We start from the raw sequence: 16,757 nt of genomic DNA on the forward strand, positions 1-16,757 counted from the left end.
CCCAAGATTGGGAGTGTGCTCAACCACCAAGCGGGGGCTCCTGGTGAACTGCGGTGACAGGCTGCTTCCCTGAGCTGGGTCCTGTGTCCTCCATCAGATCTGCTGCCATTCAGTTGACTGAATGTAAGATTTTTGTGTTCTTGGTTGACGTTTACGTGGACAGAGTAGTGAGATGTGAAAGAGAGGGAGTTCCTGAAATAATTTCAGTGCTCAGTTTAGTGAGAATCTGAACACCTGGGCATGTCCGGTCCAAATAGAGGGGAATGAGCCCTGGGCAGGCTGCCCTCTCTCCCTGCTCTGCCCTACCTGTGCCTGCAGGTGAGCGCGGTGCCACTTCTTTCTCTCATTCCTAGTCTTTCACCATCTGTGAGGAGGCAGAATGTTCTTTGCTTGTATCTTATTGAGTTTTCACTAACTCAGTGCTGCATTAGTCCTCTGTCACTGTTGGTGCTGTGACGTGTATGGTGCTTCCTCCGCTTCAGTAGTTAGAGTAGTTTTGCTGTCTGAGGCTGTGGTTCTCCCAGGTCCCTCCCTCTTTCTGCTTCAGGAACCTGACTGGTTCCCAGTTTAAAGTTTATGTTCTTGACAATTATTCTTTTTTTTCAATTTGGTCCCCAAATGTGCACACTTCATAAGTTTTGTACACATTGGAAAATTGGTATAAGATTATAGTGTGTGGATTATTTCAAGTTACTAGTAAATTCCAGTGTCATATATGCATGAACTCTGCCTGTTCATCCATGTGTGTTCATCCCCTACACACGTCTATTCTCTTTACTTCCATGTGGTAACATGTTGCTTTTCACTGAATACCATCTGCATGAGCAGTTTTCTGTGCTGTTCTATATTCATTGAAAAGGAGTTCAGTCATTTTCTCATGTTTAATTCATTTGTGAGGTTATTTCTTTTTCTTTCAACATACCTGCACATGAATTCATTTCCTTTGTGGGACTGCAGACATTTCCCCTGGGGTAGGGCAGCCTTCTTGCACCCTGTTGCAGTTTGATGGAGTAAACTTGGGTTTATCAGTCTCTTCCTTTGGACTTTATCATCTTATATGAGAAAACCTATAGAACAGAGGACATGTTGGATTTTCAGAGGTAAATCCTTAGGTGTCCCTTCCTGACCTTTGGGGACTCAGCCCTCCTGGGGCTGCATTTCATCAGTCAGAATCTGGCTTCCAACTTGGGAGTGTGTTTTCCTATGAATTGGGGGTGAAGCAGTCTCCTCTCCTGAGCTACTTCAAGTGTTTGCTTTGCATTCTTTTTAAATCTCTTTTAATGCCATACAGTTAGTTTTTCGTGCATTTAATAATTGTGTTCCCTTGTCTTTTTATGTTCTTGGAAGTGAGTTGAGAGAGTTACAGTGTGAGGAGGCCTTGGCCATGCAGCCACAGGCTCTTCCCAAGTGAAAGCTGCCTGTGTCCCTCCTCTCCAGTCTGGCCTGACCTGGATCCCACCTTCTCTGAGGTCGGGATCAGCTGCCTTGGACCCTGAGTGTGTAATTCCTCACACTTGCTTGTGACTCTGTGCTCAGGCAGAAGATGCAGGAAGAGGCTCCTGAGAGGAGAAGACGACAGGGCCTACTTGAGAAAGGTCTTAACTGCCTGCCTGGAAATGTTCCCCTGATGGAGCAGGTCCCCTTGGAGGGAGGAAGTTCTGATCAAAAGGGCTTTTGCCAAGAACCTGTCCTTCTGCCCTCACTTATCCAGGAGTCTGATCCATCCCCTGTCACTCAGACCCCACAGTGTGCATGTGTGGGCTGGGGTGAGAGAGAGGTCTTGTGTAGCCCTGGGCAGTAAGCAGGCAGCTGGTGGGAGAGGGTGGCCTTCCACAGTCACAGGCCTTGATCTCTCACCCTGTGCAGCTCAGAATCCATCTCTAGGATTGTGTCTCCTCTGCTGTGTGAGGCCCCAAGTGGCTCTGACTGAGACTGTGTCCCTGTGAGCTGCAGGTGCTGTGTGATCCCCAGGAAGGATGTCTGGACTCCCCAGAAGGCAGGAAATGGTGAGTGGTGGGGCCAGGACTCCTGGGGGAGGTGGGCTGGTTAGAACTGGTGGGAGCCAGGGGTGGCTGGACTCTGGCCTCCCTCTGTGAGCTCCAGAGTAGGCCCACCCAGAGCTGAGTCAGATGCTGCTCCAGCTCAGCCCTGCTGCCTTCAGGCCTTGGTGTGGGCTGGTCCAGGGTGGTTCCCAGTGTGGTGCCTGGTCTGCAGCCACTTTGGCAGAGCCCTCTGTGCACAGCTGGACCCCTGCCTCTGAGTGTGCAGTGAAGGCAGAGGGCCTCAGCTTTTCAAAACCAGCCTTAGCAAGAGAGAAGCACTGAGCAACTCACTGAAACCCTGTCTCTAAATAAAATGCAAAATATTGGGCTGGGGATGTTGCTCAGTGATTGAGTGTCCCTAACTTCAATCCCCTGTACCCACCTCCCCCCCCAAAAAAAGTAAGAATGCTCCTAGTGAAAAGCGAAAAATAAATGTCATTTTTGCTGCACAAAAGGGTTACATTTCAACAAAAACTGTGGTAGGTAAATTTTAACTTCAAGTAGTCATGAGAATATTGGTTTCCTTGTGTAGTGAAGATCTCAAGACAGTGAAGAACTCCTTTTTGCTTCCTGTTTTCAGAATTTGAAAGATTACCACTACATTTCATGGGACTAACATCTCAATTGTCACAAATATCAAATATGGTCATTTTCTTCCAAACTGATTTAGTATCATGGAAATTGATATTGAATATCTCTGTTGTCTGAACACACAAGTTTTTATGAGATTACCAATAATTCATGAACACCTTTCACGATCTCATCTAATCCCCTTTTTTCCCAGATGCAGTCCCACTGTGAGTCCACGTTGTACCTTGTGAAGTTTGGGGTTTACGTAGACCTTCAGGTAGTGTATAATATTACCTGACAGTGTTCTCTAACAAACTTTTGGAGACTCGTAGACATTTTGGCTGTTAGAGCTTTTTGTACTATTTGCACTTGTAGAAGTTTTCTGAAGTTGCTCAACAAAGCAATCCTGGTCTTGGACTTCACAGAATTTGAGAAATGAAGCCAGAGAACCAACCGAGCTGCCCCTCTGCCATTTGATCAAGCTGCATGCAATTCATTTCTCCTCTTTTCTTTGCTGATTATTTCCCATTTAGTCAGGGTGCTGAATCCAGCCACCTGTGGTCAGGCAGGTTCCCTGGCTTGGCTGCCAGAAACTTTTCACATCACAGCATGTCACAGGCTACGCCTGGAGGAATGAATTGGAGTGTTACCTGCTTCCTTTTAGAGGAGATTAAGGAGAGTTTTCTTTTCCTCCTAGTGTGGTGCAGAATCCACCAGGACACCACTGGGCCATGCCTGTCCTTTGTTGACGGTTATTATCACTTCATGAGCCTGTTCATGTTGTGTGTTCCTCCTTGTGTGTGAGTTGTGCTCGATTGTTTGTCTCTAGGAGTTGATCCAGTTTATCTGAGTTCTCAGATTGTGGTCAGACACTTATAATATTCCTGTCCAGTTCTTTTACTCTCTGTAGGATTAATAATGGTGTCTTTCACTTCTGCGGAGTTAGTTTTGTGTCTCTTTTCTTAACTAAGCTGTGGTGTGTCTGTTACGAGCATGTCCTTGAAGAACCTGGTTTTTTTTTTGTTGTTTGTTTGTTTTTTGCGGTGCTGGGGATTGAACCCAGGACCTTGTGCTTTTAAGGCAAGCACTCTACCATCTGAGCTATATTCCCAGCCCATGAAGAACCTGCTTTTGATTTTGATTCTCTTGATTTCCTGGTCACAGTTCCACTGATGTCTTTAATTCTATGGCAGTGTGAGGCGTAGGTTCTCCTTGCTCTTTGTCCTTTGGTTCCTATAGTGGACGTTTTTATGGGTGATTTTCATCCTTCTTTTCTCATGTAAGCTTTCAGCACCTTTGATTCCCCTAAGCACTGCCTGTGCTGTGTTCCACAGTTTCCTAGGATGCGGTTTCAGATCTTTTCCTCTGACACGTTCAGCCCCATCTTGAGCCGTCCTTGGCCCGTGGGCTGTGTGGAACTCTGGGATGTGATCTGCACTCACCTGGAGGTCGCCCGGCTGTGCTTCTGGTACTGACGTCGGTGTGACTCCAGTGCTCCTGGTGCAGGTGCTGGAATTTGCCAGCCTTTTACACTCATGCCTGTCGTGGCTGCACGTGGCTGCTCTTAGTGCCTTCCCTGAGGTGTGGAGAAGGTTGGAGAGCCTGGCAGTGCCCATGACGTCCCTGTGGTGGGTGTGCTGTTGAGTCACGCTCACCTTGTGTGCTCTCTGTGTGCTCCATCTCTCACCCACTGTTAGACGGTTGCTGCTGTCTCCCAGTCACTGGATTTCACCACGTTTCCTTGTGAGTCTCAGTTGCTTTTCAGGTGTTTTCACCTGTTGTAGGTCATGCATCCGAAAGACTAAGGCAGTAGGGTAGGGACTGGGAATATAGCTCAGTTGGTAGAGCACTTGCTATGGATGCACAAGTCCCTTGTTTCAATTCCCAGCACCACAAAAAAAAAAAAAAAAATTAAGGCAGTGGGTTTAAGTCTTGTTAGTGAGTCTAGTGTCTGTGTTTTCTCAGTGATGCTTGAAGTCAAGTGTTTTCCATTGATGAGATGCATTTTTCTTTGTCTGTGCATTCCTTATTTGTTGCTTTTGAAAAGTACGTATTTGAATTGTATAATGGGTTCCTCTGAAATCAGTTTCTCCTCTATAGAGAATTTGCTCTCGTGTTGAAGGCTGTAGTCACTGTGTGTAGTGACTTTCCAGAGGAATTTTGGAGATGTTGTTTAGCTGTTCAGTGGAGTTAGTGGGTCTCTCTTAGCTGTGCTGAGCCAGAGTTTTGACTGAATTCCATGAGGAAATAGATGGAAAGAAAACAGAAGTACCAGCAAGAGCTCAGCTCCTCCAGTTTCTGTGGGTAGTTGTGCTGGGGCTGCTGCTTTAACCCCTGACTGTGCTGTTTAAAACTCTGCTTCAGCCTGTTCTCTGCAGAACCAAGCCTGCAGAGCAGCCAGTGCTGATCCTGTGGGTCTTGGTCCTCTCTGAAGGGTGTGCTTGGACTGTGTGGGCTTCTTCAGTACCTGGTACACCTGAGTGCTGGTGAATATTGATTTCTTCTTCTGTATTTTTTTTTTTTCTTAGTAGGGGTGCTCTATATCCCCAGGTCTTTTTATTTTTTATTTTGAGACAGGTCTCGCTGTGTAGCCCAGGTTAGCCCAAAATGTTTTGTCTTCCCACCTCATCCTTCTGGATTCCTGGGATTTGAGCCATGCAACACTGTGCCCAACTGAATACTCTAATTATTATTTTTTATGCCAGGGATTCACCCAGTGGTGCCTAACCACTGAGCCATATCCCCAGCTCTTTTAATTTTTTAGGGACAGGTTCTCACTAAGTTGTTAGGGCCAGCTAAGTTCCAAGACTGACTTTGATGACTTTGAACCTGTCATCCTCCTACGTCGTCCTCTCAGATCACTGGGATTAGAGCCATGCGCCACTGTGCCCAGCTTGAATACTGTCTTTTCTGAGAATAGGTTTTATTGTGCCTTTTCTCTCACATTCACATTGCAATTTTTTTTTCCTTAAAACATATTTAAGGGCTGGGTATAGTTTAAGGAAACATAGAAAATATGTTTCCTTAAACATATTTAAGGGCTGGGTATATAGCTCAGTTGGTAGAGTGCTTGCCTCGCATGCACAAGGCCTTGGGTTCAATCCCCATCACCACAAAAAAAAAAAAAAAAAAAACTTTTTAAGGGCTTCTTGTCTTTCAACTGGTAGAGCACTTGCCTAGCATGTTTGCAGCACTGGGTTTGATCCTCAGCACCACATAAAAATCAGTAAAGTATTGTGGTATTGTGTCCATCTACGACTAAAACAAATAAAAAAAAAAACCGTGTTTAAGCATTTCCCACTAATTTTCTACACCAGTTTTCTTCAGATTTCTGCAAAGTTGTGAGAGGCTTTTTACAAACTTTCAGATAGCACTAGATCCACTGTGATGTGCAAATGCACAGGTAAGTCCTTTCCTGTTCCCTCTGGAGTCAGTGGGCAGAGCCTCCCCTGGGCCCTCAGACTGCTGTCTTACATATTATTATGGATGTTATGCATATGTAGTATGTAGTATTGTTCTTTATATACTTCTGGATTTAATTTTAGGGGTTCCATTGTAAATTAACTTTTAATTGCTTTTAAGTGTTTCATATATCTGGAAGTTGATTTTTTATTATTAATTGATTTTTATTGATTTTTCTGTGTTAATTTTTACTGCTGACTTTGGGAACACATCTTCTTTGGTGCTCCCAGTTTTGAAAATCATGCATACTGCTGCTGTAAAGTTTGCAGTGCAGGATTTTGTGGGACCTACATTGTGAACTTGTTTTTGTTACCTCAACTTTGGGAAATGGCTTGGGGTCCAGGAACCACCAATGTAACACGAGATGGGGTTGAACATTCAGCCTGTGAAAGTCGCGTGGTCCTGAGCCTGTGAGGAGGTGTGTGAGACCTGTGTGTGTTCGTATCTGTTAGAGCCCATGACTTCCCAGGAGTTGATCTCCCCCATGTAGCAGGGTAGGTGCAGCCGTGAGAAACTCCATCAAATGCCCTGTCCACTTGCAGTAACTCTAGGGAGCAGGAAGCCAGAAATTCAAGTCAAATGTGTACCATGTGAGGTGGTTGCTATTGGTGGGGAGAGAGGGGTGAAGGTGCAGAGGCTACCTGCCTCCTCCCCCTTGGTGCCTGTGGCTGCTGTCTCTGCAGGTGAGTCTGAGTCTGTGTTTCCAGCACCCACCTGTGTCTGCTTGACAAAGTCCTTGACTTTGCCTCAATGTCTGGGGCTGTGTGAGTTTGCCCTGGGTTCTGAACACCATGACTGTCTTCCTGGTTTCCCTGGTAGCACCCTCTTGCTGTGCTGTCTAGAGGTGGTGGGAGCAGGCGTCCTTGACGCGTTTTTGTTGTCATGGAGAGAGCCTTTCGTTCATCAGCATAGCCTCAGGTTTTGTAGAACCCTGTGGCTTTTCAGGGTGTTTTACTCTTTCCCAACTATGTGGGTGTTGGTGTAGTGAAGATGGGTTGCGCTTTGTCAGCTGCTTTTTCATTCTTTCCAGGTATCGCCACCTCTCCTGAAGCCTGATGCACAGGTATTTCTGCAGTTCTCTGGGGTTCCATGCACTCTGCTGATGGTGTCCCACAAGGACAGAGTTTTCACTTTTTGGTGTTAATTCACTGTTAAATTCACATGCTGATGAGGTGCAGTGAGCTAGCTGCATACCTGTCCCAGTGCTTCTGATCAGATCAGGGCATCAGCTCTTCTGTCTCCTAACATTTGTCCTTTCCTGGAGTCTGTGGACTGCTCCCCCAGTTCATTTGAAGTGCACAGTGACATGCAGTGCACTGTGGTCCCCCTGCTGTGCTGGAGGGCAGTCCTCCTGACTCCTCCTGAGTGCATTCTGGTCCCTGATGCCCAGCCTCCTCCCCATCCCATCTTCTCCTCCTTCCCCTGTCTTCCTCACCTCTGGTAACTACTCTGTACTTACTGTGAAGTCAGCTTGCAGCTCCCATGTGAGTGAGAGCACATGGCATGTCTCTGTGCCTGGCTTATTTCACTTAGCTGGTGTCCTTCAGTTCCAGACTCATTGCTGCAGAACAGGACTGAAAGCTGTTTTTGGTGAAATCATGTTTGTCTATTACTTTTTTACAAATCACATGGAAGGTATAATATCCCAGAAACCATTCCCAAATCCACTGTTGCAAGACTTGTGAATTGGTGAGGTTTACATCTTACTCAGGACTTTGGTGCTGTGGATTTCCCGTGTGCATGAGCTGGGGGCAGGGTCTGACTTGAACTGTGTAAGTGTTCTGTAGTTTTCCTGTAAGACCTTGTGGATGATTCTAAACATTCTTATGCTGCTTTTGCCTCCTGTCCCTCATCCCATTTCAGTTGTGCATTCCTCATCCCACTCTGCGCCTGGCTCTGTGATGTCAAGTGTAGCGCAGGCTTCTCCTCCACTGTTTTCCATCTTTCAATTACCTTAATTTCAATATATTTGAATTTCTCATTCTTCTTCATTATTGCTTACTCTTGTTACATAAAAATGTTTTCCTGTAGAAAAAAAATTCTCTGCAAACTTGAAAATGTCTTAGTTTTGTATTTCACATCGGAATCTATAATGAATTAATATTTGTTCATGGAATAGCGGGAAATAATGCACTTTTTCAATTAGATGACAGTTTGTCTTGACTCATCTTTTAAATTACTTGTGAATGTTTCCACTCCTCTGTAGTACCTTTTATATCACTGTTCAGTTTTCCATGTGAATTTCAAGACACTGAAACTTTTGGGTTTTTTAATATTGATTGTTTTTAGTTGTTGACGGACCTTTACTTATTTATTGTATTTATTTGTTTATATGGGGTGCTGAGAATCTAACCTAGGGCCTCACACATGCTAGGCCAGTGCTCTACCCCTGAGCTGCAACCTATAGCCCTGGAATTTTCTTTTTCTCTTGGTCTATCTCTTGGTTCATCTTCATCTCTCTGCTAATCCTATGCTGTGTTCTTGGTACAATTTGAAAGTCTTTATTTGTAGTCAAGTGTCATTTAAACGTCTTGAAGTTCATTTTTAGGCTTCCTCACCATTGCACAAATACTGTAGTATATTTCTCAGTCCTAGAAAGAATAGCCTGGCTCTGTGGTGCTGGTGCTTCCTAGGCTACAGCCCTTCACAGCATTTCACTTTATAAGATACCAAAGGTGGTCATGCATTAGGTTGGTTTGTACACCCATCCCTACAAACACATTAGTAATTCCTTTACTACAGATAACTACGTATATGTAGCCCATTATTAACCAAAAATATCTTTGACCAAAGCATTGTTATGTGGTACATGACTGCACATTATATAATTCAACAGTCTTCTATCTAGAATATATTGATAGGTGTTACACATTTCTTATTCCTACTGGGAATTCTGTTTGCTAAATGTCAGAAAAGGAATTTGACACTTATCCAACTATATTTTGATAGTAATCAGAAGAAATTATCAGATTTTTTATTGATCACTGTTCTTGTTTACTAGTTGGTTAAATTTGATCTGAAATGAAGCTCCTACCAATTCTACTTGTTCTCTTGGTGTAGTCACATAGGATGGGCTCAATCACCAGTTACCATGTTGTGACCCATAATGAAATGTTGTCTACTAGGGAAGCTCCTACACTCTTTGCTCAGAGGGTTTTTTTTATTGATTTATTGATTTATTTGTTACTGTTATTATTTTGGAGAGTGGGGTTACTTAGAGCATTTAGGTTCTAACACAAGAATGGAACAAAATAATAGAATTTCTGAAGAAAGTAAATGTTAGGTAAATGTCATGTTGTGTATATACACTCTCAAGCATTATGATTCAGTGTAAATGCTTAGTTTGGTGGAATCCCTCCCAGTTCTTTAGTTCCCTGTACCAGCTAAAGTACCACTTTGTCATCAGGCATTTCTAAGGATAGGCACTGTCAGGGGGACTAATATTAGTTCACTTCTGCACATTAGGTGGTAGTGCTTCATTATTCCATGCACCCTATGAAGACCTTAGGGTTGACCCAGGAGCATATCTTACTCCCAGGACTCAACAATGAGAAGGGTGTTTTTGCTTTGTTGATGCTTTTCTGAATAGTTCAGGTCTTATATTGGTATGCCTTTGTGGGGAAGTGAGTGCAGAAAGAAAGCAGAAGTTTTAATGACCAAATCATGAACCCAATATTTGGAGATCACAGAAACGTGAGAACATCTCACATGTCGAGAATACAACCCTTATGTTGTCAGTCTCTTCTAGCATGTACTACATTTTTGTGGGTTATTTTAGAACTCTGTGGTCTTTGAGGATGTAGCTGTGAACTTCACCCAAATGGAGTGGGCTTTACTGGATCCTTCCCAGAAGAATCTCTATAGAGATGTGATGCAGGAAGTCCTAAGAAACCTGGCTTCTATAGGTAAGGATGTTTCATTACATATAGAAAGACAGAGCACCTGGGGACTGGGGATATAGTTCAGTTGTTAGAGTGCTTGCAGCAAGGCCCTGAGTTTAATCCCCAGTACTGGGGGCGGGGGGCGGGGGGGTGGATAGAAGACCTGGAAGTATTTTTTCCCCTCACAAATTTGGAATGTGAAAATGGAGAATTTGGGGAATAAATTTGACCTAATTTCATTGCACTGTGCTGCATAAATGCCAGAATTTTCTTTTTTCTTCTTTTTCATCTTTTTTATGGGTGCATTATAGTTGTCCAGATTGTTAATCCCATTCATTCTGAAATGATGATGATTCATAATGACTGTTCTGGGTCTACATTTTAGGAGACAGATGGGAGGACCAGGACATTGAAAATCAGAACACAAATCCCAGGACTGATAAGGTAATTTGTACTCATAAGAGGAAACAAGACAACATCTCTAGTAATAAGAGAAATGCAAATCAAAACCACCCTAAGATTCCATCTCACCCCAATCAGAATGGCGATTATCAAGAATACAAGCAACAACAGGTGTTGGCGAGGATGTGGGGAGAAAGGTACACTCTTACATTGCTGGTGGGGCTGCAAATTAGTGCAGCCACTCTGGAAAGCAGTGTGGAGACTCCTTAGAAAACTTGGAATGGAACCACCATTTGACCCAGCTATCCCACTCCTTGGCCTATACCCAAAGGACTTAAAATCAGCATATTACAGAGATACAGCCACATCAATGTTCATAGCTGCTCAGTTCACAATAGCCAGATTGTGGAACCAACCTAGATGTCCTTCAATTGATGAATGGATAAAGAAACTGTGGTATATATATACAATGGAATATTACTCAGCCATAAAGAATGATAAAATTATGACATTTGCAGGCAAATGGATGAAACTGGAGAATATCATGCTAAGTGAGATAAGCCAATCTCAAAAAACCAAAGGACGAATGATATCGCTAATAAGTGGATGATGACACATAATGGGGGGTGGGAGGGGTTAGTGTTAGGGTTAGAGTTAGGGTTAGGGAGGGGGGCAAGAATGGAGGAAGGAAGGACTGTATAGAGGGATAATAGAGATGGGAGGGGTGGGGGGGAAGGGGAAAAAATAACAGAATGAATCAAACAACATTACCCTATGTAAATTTATGATTACACAAATGGTATGCCTTTACGCCATGTACAAACAGAGAAACAACATGTATCCCATTTGTTTACAATAAAAAAAAAAAGAGGAAACAAGAGTGCCTTGAGGGAATTCTAGCATGTCCTGTAATTTTACATACAAGCAAAGAAAATAAATATGATATGAATTATATTTATTCTTTTTGCCCAAATGAGAACTTTACTGTGAGATACACATTTAGTGTTTTCAAAATAATCAATTTGTTGACAGTGCTAACAAACTGCTTTTATGATAGCACTGTTTCAGTAGTGGCTATGGAGAAGCAGTGTTGCAAAGTAATTGTGACCTTGAAATTCAGTTTAGACATGACAGAAAACCAGTACTTTTCCTGACCCTGGTAGTAGTGTAAGTCCAATGCCTATTAATAAATGTAAAAGTATTAATGAGCCAACCATAAATTGTAATTTTTTTTACAGGAGTCATATAGTAGGCTCTGTAAAAATTCAAAAAGGTAGTGAGTGTGGAAAAACCTCAGTGAGATTCCAAATCTTAGTCTTAAAAAGGACATTCCTTCTAGAAAGTCCATGTGAAAGCATTATGTGTAGACAAGTCTTCATGGATCATTTTTTCCTTAACAGGCCCATCATATCTCACTCTGCAAACAAACCATATGAGAATGAGGAGAGCGGCGGGAAGCCACATGAACTAAAGCAGAAGAGAAAATCCTTCACTCCTCTCACAAGTGTTCAGAGACAAGTGTCAGAGCACACTGTCAATGGATCTTATGGATGTTTGACATGTGGAAAAAGGTTCAGTTGTTCTGGGTGTTTTCAAAAATATCAACAATCTCATACTGGAGAGAAGCCATATGGATGCAAACAATGTGGGAAAGCCTTCACGACCTCAAGTTATCATCAAGTGCATGAACAAACTCACACCGGAGAGACACCTTACAGATGTAAACAATGTGGGAATGCCCTCATTAGTTTGGCTAACCTTAAAGTACGTGAACAATCTCATAATGGGGATAAACCTTATAGATGTAAACAATGTGGGAAAGCCTTTACTCATTCCTCTTACCTTCAAATACATAAACGAACTCATATAAGGGAGAAGCTCTATGAATGTAAACAATGTGGAAAAGCCTTCACTACTTCCTCTTACCTTCAAGTACATAAACTCTCTCATACTGGAGAGAAGCCCTATGAATGTAAGAAGCATGGGAAATCCTTCACTCATTCCAGTAACCTTCAAAGGCATAAACGAACCCATACAAGAAAGAAGCCGTATGAGTGTAAACAGTGTGGAAAAGCCTTCACTACTTACTGTCATCTTCAAATACATGAACGAACTCATACTGGAGAGAAGCCATATGCATTTAAACAATGTGGGAAAGCTTTTGCTACTTCTGGTAACCTTCACTTACATAAACGAACTCACACAGGAAAGAAGCCCTATCAATGTAAACGATGTGGAAAAGCATACAGTAGTTCTCCTTGCCTTAAAATACATGAAAGGACTCACACTGCAGAGAAGCCCTATGGATGTAAGCAGTGTGGGAAAGCCTTCACTCAGTCCAGTCACCTTCACTCACATGAACAAACTCTTACAAGAAAGAAGCACTGTGAATGTAAATAATTTGGAAAATGCCTTTAGTCCTTCCACTTACCTTAAAGTGCATGAACAGTCTGACACTGGAGATAAGCCCTATCAATGTAAATAATGTGGCAGAAACTTTATTTTTTCCCTTTTCCTTCAAATACATGAACAATCTCAGTGGAGAAAGGCCTTATGAAGGTAAATGGTGTGGTAAAACCTTCACTAGTTTGGCTTATCATCAAATACATGAAAAAACTCATACTGGGGAAAAACCTGATGGATGTAAATAATGTGGGAAAGCCTTCACTTCTTCTTGTGAGCTTTATGTATATAAAAATATACTGGAGGGGCTTGGGAGATAGCTCAGTCAGTAGAGTACTTGCCTTGTAAGCACAAGGCCCTGGGTTCGATCCCCAGAACCCCCCCAAAAAAAAAAAAATATGTATATATATACACATACACACACACACACACTGGTAAAAACCCTCTGAATGTAAACATTGTGGTAAATCCTTTACTAGTTGTGTTTATGTTCACATACATGTACATGCAGGAACCATACTGGGGAGAGGGCTCATGAATGTGAACAATGTGGTACAAAACTTTGCTTATTCCAACTCAATTTGAAAACACCAGAGAACTCATACTAGAGAGAGATTATGTGAATGTAAACAATCTGGAAAAGCCTTCAGTACCTCCACTTACCTTCAGTTGTATCAACACACTCAATGCGAAGAAACTCAGTAAATGTAAGCAATGTGGGAAAGGTTTCACTTATCAGCTTCAAATCATAAAGTCATACTGGATAGAAGCATTATGAATGTCAAAAATGTGTGAAAGCCTTCAGTAGATCTACTTACTTTCAAATACATGAACAAACATACTGGTGAGAAGCCCTTTTGAGTATAAACAATGTAGTAAAGCCTTCATTTTTTGCAGTTACTTTCAAAAACATGAAATAGCTTGTATTGGAGTAAAGCTATATTAATGTAAACAGTGAGAAACACTTTTGGTGCCATTCCCCTAGTAAACATTAAGGAACTGGTAATGTAGAAATGCTCTTTAAATACAAATATTTGGCAAGTCATTCGGTTTTCCTGGTCATTTTCAAAGATATGAAAGGATTCACAGAACACAAACTCCGAACATTAACATATGGTGAATCAGTTTTCCCAGTTGCTTTCAAAGCCATTTGACTCAGTAGGAAAGAATCCCTCAAAATGTCTGACATTTACTTCCTACACCTGAAAATTAATGGAGCAAAGAAATGTGTGAGAATGTCCAATTTTTCCAGTTCCTTTGAAGAACGTAATTGCATAGGGTGAGAAACTCTGAACCAGAAATCTGATAGTCTTCATATGTTCCAGTTTGTGTGTCAGATTTCCACTGCACTAGTAAGAATACTAGAGAATCATCAACTTAAGGGAAGGAAGACTTATTTTGGCTCATGGATTTATAACATTTAGACCATCATGGGCTGATTGTCTTGCATTAGACCTGAGGTGAAGCAGAACATAATGTGGAATGCTGTAGGAGAGTAGTACTTACTCTCAGGTAGCTGAGAAGGAAAGAAAGAATGAATGAATTAACTACATCACCTAGTTGCCTAACAGGTTTTTATTGTGCAGACTAGTTGTGGCCTTTCTATTTGCTTCTGCTTCCCTCGACACTGTAATGTATACTATTAATGCCAGGTATTGATTAGTAAAGAAAGGAAACTATGGTGCTACCTTCTAATAAAGCATGGGAGAGGCTCCCTCAAGTGTTCTCCAAGAGTAAAATCCCAAGTCAGTGTGTGGGCTTTCCTTAGCACTGCTGTTTACCAGCATTCCAAAGTTCCTATGAGAATAAGGTTTGATGGACTTAGACAAAAATGCCACTGCATTTCGTACTAACCCTAACAAGAATAAGTCACATTTCCTGAAGATAGGAGGTGGTGCCTTCTATTGTGGATTATTGGGTAGCTAAACTCTTTCACTTACCACACAGCACATGAGCACTACTGGAGATGAGATGAAGATTTTACCTGTGCAACCTGCAAATTTGCATGAGTAACTACCCCATAATTTTAATAAGCCATTTATGTAGAGAGAAGGGAGGAGTAGTTATGTGTAATGTGCAATCCTAGAAACCTAATGACAAATGACCTGCCTGACCAAGACCCTTTACTACTACTGGCTATGCCTCTATTTCAACAAGTATGCTGATCCCCTGGTATCAAGGTACAGGATGGTTCTTCAGTTGGTCTTGAACCAGCCCAGTGCTTCCCACCCCTGTTTGTTGCTTGTAAATCAAGAAAAATGTGGAATGTGGACATAGAAGAATGAAAAGCAATCGCATGACACCACTTTTCACACATTGTCTCTTAGAGAAGGTAAAGTGACGGAAGGGAAAACAAGAGTTGGCAGACATGGGGAGCAGAGGAGATGGGGAGAGAGCTCACTGACCATGCCTCTTTCTGGCTCAGGGGTCAGTAGAATGGATTGGGATAAAAGTTTTGTTTTTTGAAGCAACATCAGAGTAAATGGGAAGGGTTAGAGAGTGAAGGTTGTACGTTCCCTCTGGGGTACCTTCATCCCATATTTGCAAATACCAGCCAACTCCAGGGGAGCTACTCCCTGTGTGCCTCCTGACCTATGCTGGGTTATGATGTCCATCTGCTCCCTCTACTGGGCTGTGGCAGCTGTTAGCATCCAAGCAGGTATTCCAAGCCAGTCCTTTTTACATAGGGCACCTGATTGTTCCACAAGAAAAATATCCAGAAAGTGGTGACATCAAATGACAACTTTGCTTGCAGGGAAATAAGAAATTACTTTATTCTGAGGTAAATGTAAATGACCATGGCCTCAGCACAGAGATTCATGTTACCCTTCATGACATGTTTCACTAATGAAGAGTTTTGATGAACTTTTATACCTAAGGAACATGAAAAGATGATCATGAATCAGTAGATTTACTGAATTCCTCCCTGGGGTCCTTAGATAGGCAGGCAACAAGACCTGCTTTATAGTTTTCAGAAATTATCTTGTAGAATTCCTAGATTCGAGATTGATGTAGGGAAGAAATTGGCTAAGCTTAGTGATACATTTTCATAATATTCTCACAAGAAAGTTAGATCAGAAATAAAAGTTGAAAATACACAGCTTTTTTTGTGTGTGTGTGTGGTGCTGGGGATTGAACCCAGGGCCTTGTGCTTGCAATGCAAGCACTGTACCAACTGAGCTATATCCCCAGTCCAATACACAGCTTTTAAAGGAACTAAGATGGCCCAAAATAACCATGGTTCTCAATATGCAATATTTCCTCTTTTCACAATCATGAGTGTCTGCCCCACGACGGGCCTACAGTCTGTAGGATCTTTAACATACATGCAGCTTCAGAGAAGTTCAGCTTCATAGTGGCCCCTTTGGGCTGAGCACCACAGTGTGCATTCAGAGCTTGAGAGATTCTTCATAGCATTTGATAAAGACGCTGAGAGAAAGGAGTCTTGAAGAGAGAAATAAGTGTAAAGTCTTTATGGAAGCAATCCCTGAATCTTGTGAGTGATACTAGCCATTGTGAGCTTGTTCTCAGTTTTAGTCTTTCCATCCTCTGCCTCTGACAGCATTTCCCTGCAACATAAAATAGGTATATCATACCTAAAGTGCCAAATGTGAAGGTTATGTTGTGGAGAGAAAGTGGTGAATGAGTGGTTAGGCATCAAACCAACCCCAAACCTCTGTATATCCTCGTACTCTAATTGGACTGACAGTATGTTTCCTCCTGTATGTACAGTCACGTGTACTTTATGAATTACTTTATTTGATGGAGCATTTAATTCATTATCTACAGTTCAATTTTTTTCTCCTGGTCAATTTGAGTTCATGGCCATAGTTCATGTTCAGTAGTTGATTCTAAGAAAGGTTCATCTTTAATGTCCAAATTATCATAACTCTTATTCCCTCACTGTATAAATTTTGTAAGATTGAGTTGAAAATCTTTGGGAATCCCATATGACAGTCAGTAGATTAGAAGTGACTGTGGGGCAGGTGGAAATCTG

At 42.2% G+C, this 16,757-nt stretch overlaps 1 protein-coding gene across 2 annotated transcripts; it reads left to right on the forward strand.

The window, feature by feature from the left end:
* The first annotated feature begins 1,962 nt into the window (after nt 1–1,962).
* On the forward strand, nt 1,963–13,065 carry LOC124973369 (zinc finger protein 239-like). Of its 2 annotated transcripts, XR_007106672.1 has the most exons (3): nt 1,963–2,006; nt 2,827–2,889; nt 11,758–11,896. XR_007106672.1 is itself a non-coding variant. In XM_047537324.1 (2 exons), the coding sequence occupies exons 1-2, from the start codon at nt 7,130–7,132 to the stop codon at nt 12,755–12,757; spliced, it is 1,008 nt and encodes a 335-aa protein (XP_047393280.1). In that variant the 5' UTR covers nt 5,855–7,129; the 3' UTR covers nt 12,758–13,065. The 2 variants fall into 2 exon arrangements, 1 of the variants encoding a protein (XP_047393280.1); XM_047537324.1 differs by lacking the exons at nt 1,963–2,006; nt 2,827–2,889 and adding an exon at nt 5,855–7,137 and having other exon boundaries at nt 11,758–13,065.
* The last annotated feature ends 3,692 nt before the right edge of the window (nt 13,066–16,757 follow it).

Source organism: Sciurus carolinensis, assembly GCF_902686445.1.
Source record: "Sciurus carolinensis chromosome 19 unlocalized genomic scaffold, mSciCar1.2 SUPER_34, whole genome shotgun sequence".
NCBI lineage: Eukaryota > Metazoa > Chordata > Mammalia > Rodentia > Sciuridae > Sciurus > Sciurus carolinensis.